General features: G+C 35.3%; 1 protein-coding gene across 1 annotated transcript in view; it reads left to right on the top strand.

Annotated features, from left to right (window-relative positions):
• The window catches only part of si:dkey-233k19.3 (dynein axonemal heavy chain 11), an 87,453-nt gene extending 79,119 nt beyond the window's left edge, over positions 1–8,334 (top strand). Inside the window, exons 77-82 of the mRNA XM_067393228.1 lie at positions 5,435–5,677; positions 6,262–6,444; positions 7,453–7,568; positions 7,677–7,789; positions 7,870–8,010; positions 8,087–8,334. Coding sequence (XP_067249329.1) covers positions 5,435–5,677; positions 6,262–6,444; positions 7,453–7,568; positions 7,677–7,789; positions 7,870–8,010; positions 8,087–8,334 — 1,044 coding nt within the window. The remainder of the gene's footprint in view (positions 1–5,434; positions 5,678–6,261; positions 6,445–7,452; positions 7,569–7,676; positions 7,790–7,869; positions 8,011–8,086) is intronic.
• The last annotated feature ends 376 nt before the right edge of the window (positions 8,335–8,710 follow it).

Here is an 8,710-nt window from a genome sequence, read left to right on the forward strand (position 1 = left end):
GAAAAAAACTTTGCAGGTCCTATGGCTGAGAGAGAGCTTACTCGGATGAAAACCGCTTCAGTGAGCTCAATTATAGTAACGCTGCATTTTTTTTGTCAGTAACGGTAACGGCGTTTTAACGGGAGAAAAAGTAATTAGTTTGATTACTCGTTACTGAAAAAAGTAGCGGCGTTAGTAACGCCGTATATTTATAACGCCGTTATTCCCATCACTGCATACAGGGTTTCTGTAGGTTTTAAAGTCTTAATTCACCCTTACACAAATTAAGGCCTTAAAAAGGTTTTAAATTAGAGCAGAAAGTCTTAAATTCATGAAGTTATGGCATTAAATGTTGCATCCATTGCAAAAAATTATGTGCTTCCTCAGTATTTTTGTCCTTTTTTTCCAATACATGTATCTAAACATCTTTATTTTACATTTGCATCTCAAATAAATACATCTTTATTTAAAGTAGGGCTGTCACGATATCAGATTTTCCACACCACGGTTATCGTGGCCAAAAGAATTCACAATATCGATATATCACAATATCTATAGAAACATTTAAGTCAGTGAATCACACCATTGCATACAACAACCACACTTAAGAGTAATCAGATACTGATAAACAAACAACTGATAAACACAAGGCATAATAATTTTTACTTTTTGCATTCTCTGTCTTTAGCACATTTTTCTGAAAGAAGACAAGCATTTAGTTTATCTGATTTCAAGCGAATTTGAGTGAAAAACACTGCCTGAAAGAACTGAAAAGATTTTCTGATGCACATTTTAAAGACCATGCTGTGTGATTTTATTTAGAGGTAGAATATTATTTTATTTTAATGTATTCTAGTGATACATGCTATGCATAGCATTATAAATATACATTATCCTTAGGAAAATAAACAAGATGGCTTGAACACAGACAAACCATATACTGTCAAAATGGTGTGTTAATTCTCCTCATGTTAAATCATTCAAAACGTCTCTGTATTTTTAAATGTACATTTCATACAGATTACATAATCAGAGAGAGTAGCCCATTTCTTTTAAAATGTTTAGTTTAAAAGTAGACATTTCAAGTTTTCTATAGATATATTTCTCATGTCTGTGAGGCAAGCAGACTATACTACGCTGAGTTTCAGTTCATTTATGAGACATGCTCCAGTTCACGTGCAATGCAAGTGATCGCGCCGGCACCTCCATTATATTGTCTGCTATATTTGCTACTTATTTATTAAGTCCAGGCAATTGGTTGATGAAACATTGATTAAAATAAAGATACAATATATACTAAACGAAAATCACTTTAAAGAAAGGCTTTCTTCAAAACAAAACTTAATGAAGTGGTCAAAATCATGTCTGACCCACTCCATGTCTCCTGATATATTGCGCATCTTATGATGTAGCTATCCTATCTTACTTGTGCTGTTCACTTTTCACATAATTAACGTAGATGAAAAATAATTTTGCATGGCAGTAGCAGCTGCGCGCCCTTCATCTTCTTCTGTTTTATGTCAGATGGCAGCGTTAAGGTGAAATACCGCAACCTATTGTACTTTGGGATATCAACCAGGTACTGGCGCTGGATTATTTATGTGTCATATTTTTCATGTTTTGATTATCACGATTATCGTCAATATCGGGATATCGCGACACCCCTAATTTAAAGTTTTGAAAAACTAAACAAAATGAAGTGAGTTTAGCTTAAAACAAGAACAAATTCCCTTTGAATTAAGTTGATTTTTCTGAGCCCATTGGTAGATATTTGTTCTTATTTTATTCATAAACTCACTTCATGTAATCAATTTCACAATTCAAGACATCTTGATTTAAGAACCTGCACTGGACAAACAGAAAGAACATAATTTTTCTTTTCTTTTCTTTTTTTTTTGATTAGAAGGTAGAGTAAATTCATAGAGTAAATAGAGTAAATTATTTCCATATTCCAGTGGTTTTGAGCAGAGTGATTTCAGTGATTCTTCTTTTTTCCCCTTTCTTTCTCTCTTTTTTTCTTTCTTTCTTTCTTTCTTTCTTTCTTTCTTTCTTTCTTTCTTTCTTTCTTTCTTTCTTTCTTTCTTTCTTTCTTTCTTTCTTTCTTTCTTTCTTTCTTTTTTGTGTGTGACATGAATGGAAAAAGTAATGGATATCTGTTGAATAAGTTGTATTTTCAAACTCTGAAGTATTGCTAATACAACTCATTGTGTTTCTCCCTAGACATTTACATTTAGACAACATATTGACATACTGAGTTCCCTTTTATTCCTTAATTTTCTTTACTTAGTCTTAAAAAGTCTTAATTTATCGTCATATAACCTGCAGAAACCCTGTATATTATAGTTATAGTTCTGTTAATATTACATAGAAGGCCTTTGAATATTGTGTTGGGCCTTCATGTCAAAAAGGTTGAGAACCATTTATGTACACTCATTTAGCAGATGCTTTTATCTAAAGCAACTTACAAGTGACGGATATTACAACAAAAGTGCCACAATGAGTGCCATAATGAGGCGCCACAAAGGTCAAGGATTGCTCAGAAAAGGATATAAGCAGCTTGTATGAAGATGTGCTGTAGGTGAGACACTGGAGATTACCAGAGGATTTTTTAAGTGGAAACATTTTACAGTGTAAATGTGTCGTAGAAGCAAGAAATAATTGCAATAGCAAGGAATAGTCTAATTGTCTGATATAGCATACATCTGAGTAAAACAGATTACAGAAAAAGATAGTAGTCACATTTGTGTCATATAAAGTCAGAATTACCTTTTCAAATACCTTTTCAGCGATGAAATCGGGCTTACATAGGTTTTCAGCAGATTTTTAGAGGGACTGTAGATTTAATCTAGATTTATCTAGTCTTATCTATGTGCTTCTTTCATGTACTGCAGACAAAATCATTTTAACATGAGATTATAAATGCTTGTTTACTGACCTCAGGCAACTACCACTGAACATAAATCAAGTTTGTTGTACATGTAAATACTGTAGCTGTATGGGGCTCTCTAGTGGTGAGGATCTACATTACATTACACAATTTTCCTTGTGATACAGTATTAAAGCACAGATAAAAAAAGAGAATGAATGTTGTAACTCTATAAACCTCACTACATCATACAGTGGTGGTCAGAATTATTGGCACCCTTAGTAAATATGATCAAAGATGACTGTAAAAAATAAATCTGCATTGTTTATCCTTTTGATCTTTAATTCATAAAATTAGCAAAAATCTAACCTTTCATTGAAGGAAAAGAATTGAAAGTGGGGAGAAATCACATTATGAGAGAAATTATTTCCTCCAAAACACGTTGGCCACAATTATTGGCACCCCTAGAATTTTTTGAGTAAAATATCTCTGAAGTATATTCCCATTCATATTTACATTTTTCTTTTTTTAGCACACCAGGGTGATCAAGAACATGAAATTGTCCAGCCATGACTTCCAGGAGTATTAACATGAGGAAACACAAAAGTCAAATTCCCTTAATCATTGATCACAACGAGTAAAACCAAAGAATATAGTTCTGATGTGCAGCAAAAGATTGTTGAGATTCACAATATAGAAAGTAGCTGTAAGAAAATAGCTAAAGCATTAAAAATTATTGAAAGAGGACGTGTGTCTAAATCGTCCTAATGTGAAGTAAGGAGGAGAGTTTGAGTGGACAAAGACTCTACAAGGATCACAGCTGGAGAATTGCAGAGATTAGTTGAGTCTTGAGTCTCAGAAAGCCTAAAATTATCAAACAGCACCTACATTCCTACAAGTTGTTCGGGAGGTTTTCAAGAAAAATCCTCTGCTCTCATCCAGAAACAATCTTCAGCATATTCAGTTGTCGGACAAGACTAGAACTGCAAACAGGACCAGCTTCTATGGTCAAATGAAACTTAAAAAAAGTGCTTTTTGGCAGCAAAACCACCAGATGGGTTTGGTGCACACATGGATAAAAAGTGCCCCATGCCCACGGTTAAATACACTGCTGGATTTTTAATGTTGTGGGCCTATTTTTCTGCTGGAGGTCCTGGACATCTTGTTCAGATACATGGTATCATGGATTCTATCAAATACCAACAGATAAAAAAATCAAAACATGACCGCTTCTGCTAGAAATCCAATAATGGGTCGTGTTTGGATCTTCTATCAGGACAATGATCCAAAAAAAACATCAAAACCAACACAAAAATACATTTTGCTTCTGCCCTGTCCATCCCAGTCCCCTGACCTGAACCCTAAAGAAAATGAGTGAAGTGAACTGAAGACGAGAATCACCAACATGGAGCTGGGAATCTGAAGTATCTGTAGAGATTCTGTATGAAGGAATGGTCTCTGATCTCTTGTCAGGTGTTCACCTATAATGCCTGATGAGTTTGGAGAAGACTCAGAGCTGTTATCTTGGCAAAAGGAAAAAAAAGTATTGAATAAAAGGGTGCCAATAATCGTGGCCAACGTGTTTTGGAAAAAAACATTTATTTCATAATGTCATTTTCCCCCACTTTCAATTCTTTTCCTTCAATGAAAGGTTAGATTTTTGCTAATTTTATGAATTAAAGATCAAAAGGATAAACAATGCAAATGTATTTTTACAGTCATCTTTGATCATATTTACCAGGGGTGCCAATAATTCTGACCACCACTGTATTTAATACGCAAATTTCAAAGGCCTTTAAATTATCAACCTGATCACTGATCAAAACTTTCCTGAAAAACCTGTTGTACACAATCTTCTACATGTAGCCCGATTGACAGCTTCAGTTTTTAGTAAGTAAAAGTGTCAAACTTCAGGATGTGGTGAATCTTTACAGATTTTTATGAACATAAGAATAAATTTGATATTTCTAGTAATATTTCCCTGACTGAAGCAACTTAGGTTATAATATATTATATATTTACAGGGTTGAATGTCTTTTGGTTCCCACATACTGAAGACACATGTTTGTTTGTGTGTTCAGAGTGTACAGTATGTCATATGTTTATCGCTCAAGTTTTATGAGATCTTAAGCGTGTCTGTTCTGAAGTGGTGTCTGTGCGAGGTGATTAAGGCTGTTTTCCAGCAATGTTTCCTCAGTGAGTCTCATTAGGCCCCAGGATGAGCAGCCATCAATCACACAGTTTATCCTTTAGCCTTTCCACAGAGCTGCATTACTCTCCCAGTGCCCAGCACCAGCCCTGCTATCGATTACCACACACCTTCATCTGTTAGTGAGCACTGCTCTGAGGGTTAGCCTGGTGAAATGTTACATGGCTGATCAGGACAAAATATTGTGCAGAAAAGACCCATATTATCATATTTGTGACCTACAATCCTGTTGTGTCACTTGACTTTGATAGCCAGTCTTTTGGCTACCAGATGATTTTAATCAATTAGGCTTCAACACCTCTAATAGGAATCTCAAAAGACTGTCCTCTCATCCTCCAGTTACTCCATGATCTCTAGAGTGACCTAACCTCTCTCTCCAGTTTGAAGGGGAGCTGTTCTTGTGTCCTGGCTTTCCAGTGCCTCCTGATCTGGACTACACTGGGTATCACAGCTACGTAGATGAGAGATTGCCCTCGGAGAGCCCCTATCTCTATGGCATGCACCCTAATGCTGAGATTGAGTTTATGACAGCCACATCTGATGCCCTTTTCAAAACTTTACTGGAACTGCAGCCTAGAGACTCATCAACAGGAGAGGGAGCAACACAGTGCATAGAGGAGAAGGTAAAGCTATGTGCAAAGTTGCAGTTTGCTAACTATTACGAGTTTGTGTCTAAAAAACAAGATTTGTAATGTTTTTTTTAAATAAGTTTCTTATCAAGGATGCATTTATTTGATAAATGTGGTAAATATAGAAATATTACAATTTAAAAATGTTTTCTATTTTAATTTTTTTTTTTTATATGTAATTTATTCATGTGATGGCAAAGCTGGATTTTCAGCAGCCATTACTCCAGTCTTCAGTGTCACAAGATCTTTTTTATTTTATTTTATTGGAATCATGATACATTATTTTTTTAAGGATTGTCTGATGATGAGAATATTTGCAGAATAGAAATCTGATGTAAAATTCTAACTGTCACTTTTAATTAATTGAATGCATCCTTACTAAATAAAAGTATAAATTTTTTACTGACCCTAAACTTTTGAACAGTTTTGAGTTCTCTATAAGGTTCATTGGATATTAAAAAGGTACTGACTTTATGTTGTATGTTATTCTGATCTGCTCATTGGTTTGTGGGTTCTTTATAGAACCTTAATAGTTTTCTGCCGCTTTCTACTAATGTTTTTTCTTCTTCCTTGATCAGGTGAAGAGTGTTCTGGATGACATGCTGGAGAAGTTACCTGAGGAGTATAGTCTGGCAGAGCTCATGTCCAAGACTGTTGAGAGGAGCCCCTACATCCTGGTGTGCCTGCAGGAGTGTGAGCGAATGAATCTGCTGCTGGCAGAGATAAACAGATCCTTAAAAGAGCTGGACCTGGGACTGAAGGTAGGAGCCAGACGAACAATAAACCAGACAAAACAATCAGTGCAGCTGATAATAATGTGCCACATGAATTTCTTAACTTTTTGTTCCAGTTTTAGCTCGATGTGGAAGTAGTTTTTTTTTATTTACCCCAAAAAAATAAAGTGTCCACCAAATACCAGGATGTGAATTAATGAATCTTACTACAGTGAAGGCATAGCTCATGAGTATTAAGTATCATTGATTCTGTTTCTATGTATCCTCTATTAAGAATCATGTAATAATTAATATGCTTAAATAATATTCAGTGAGTCAAGCCTTCTCCATGGATCTTTTTATTATTATTTCTATCTCAGTTCACTGAGACTTTTTTTTTTTTTTTGCTACATTCAAAGAATATTACCATTTTAAAAAGAAACCACAAAGAAAGTAACATAGCTATCACTCCAATCCCTGTGCCTGAAAACATGAATGATGTAATGGCATGTAATTTTCAATGGTTTTATATCCCCACAGGCTCAAGTACTACTTTATTAACACTAACCCAGAATGTTAATATCTATATATAATTTTGTAAAAATTCTGTAATAAATAAAAAAAAATATATAAAATAAAAAATATATATAAAATGAGAGCGATAAAATGTTGAGAATAAACTCGTTAAATTTCGAGAAAAAAGTCGTTAAATTACGAGAACAAATTCGTTAAATTAGGAGAAAAATTTCGTTAAATTTCGAGAAAAAAGTCGAGATAAAATGTTGAGAATAAAGTCATTAAATTACGAGAAAAAAGTCGTTAAATTATAAGAACAAATTCGTAATTTAACGAATTTGTTCTCGTAATTTAACAACTTTTTTCTCGTAATTTAATGACATTATTCTCAACATTTTATCTCGACTTTTTTCTCGAAATTTAACAACTTTAATCTCGAGATGGTTTTATTTTTTTTATTATTGCTTGGCCTAATTCTCTTCCGTAAAAATCTTTGCTCACTTATATATGCCTTTTTTTTTTTTTTACATGATGTTACAGGGTGAATTGAGTCTTTCTTCGGACATGGAGCTGCTCCAAATGGCTCTGTTCTATGACAGCGTTCCAGAGAGCTGGAGCAGGCTGGCATATCCTTCAACCAAAACACTGGCTCTGTGGTACAGTAACCATGTTATAAAAATAAAAAAATAAAAAAATCTAAAACTCTAAACCGTATCACATAGGGTAGGCTTGAGTGATAAGGTCTGCAAAATCATATTCTGCAGGTTTAGTGACATTCTAGCTCAGTGTCGGGAGTTGGACATGTGGACTCAAGACTTTGTGTTTCCTGCTGTGGTTTGGATCTCAGGACTCTTTAGTCCTCAATCATTTCTCACAGGTGAGACAAATGCATGCATAAACACACACAACCAAAAAGGGGTCTTGCTGTCATTGTGCTGAAAATGTTCTGTTTTGCAGCGATTCTGCAGAGTATAGCTCGGAAAAACAAGTGGCCTTTAGATAGGATGAGTCTGTCTGTGGACGTCACCAAGAAAACCAAGGATGATTATGGACATCCTCCTCGAGAGGGAGCGTATATCCATGGACTCTACTTAGAGGGTGAGTATAAACTCTATTTTGAAGTGAATTTCATGAATGATAGACAGCTCTCTGAATTCCTTGATGCGTCCCACAGGTGCCCGCTGGGATAGCTGCTCAGGTCTGTTATCAGAGGCTGTTCTGAAGGAGTTGACTCCGGCCATGCCAGTGCTGTACATACGTGCGGTACCCACCGACCAGCAGGAAGTGAAGAACACCTACAAGTGCCCAGTGTACCGCACCAAACTCCGCGGCCCCACCTACATTTGGAGCTTCCATCTCAAAACACGCCATCCACCTGCAAAGTGGGTTCTGGCAGGAGTGGCCCTGCTTCTGTCGGTGTAAATGAAAGACCAACTTTTTCATTTTGCACATAAAGGTTGGTCCTACTGTATATAAATAGTATGGTGTTGATGGAACCATAATCTTTAGCTAAAAAAAATTAGTTATTAAAAATTCAGCACAAAATCAAAATATAATAGAAAAGTTGTAATTATTGTCATAAGTATTGTACTGTATTAACAAGCTATATCGATGTTGTTATTAACTTAATTAAATTTAAAGCAGCTCAGTGTCCAGTGAATGATCTAATCTCCTTGAGTGCCACACAATGAGAGTCCCAGTAGATTATGAACCAGACTGATACTGGTTTTCAATTGAGGTGTGTTTGACCTTCCTCTGAATACAGATCAGTATGATTCATCTCACGGCGGTACAGAAA

This window comes from Chanodichthys erythropterus, chromosome 2 (assembly GCF_024489055.1).
Source record: "Chanodichthys erythropterus isolate Z2021 chromosome 2, ASM2448905v1, whole genome shotgun sequence".
Classification (NCBI taxonomy): domain Eukaryota; kingdom Metazoa; phylum Chordata; class Actinopteri; order Cypriniformes; family Xenocyprididae; genus Chanodichthys; species Chanodichthys erythropterus.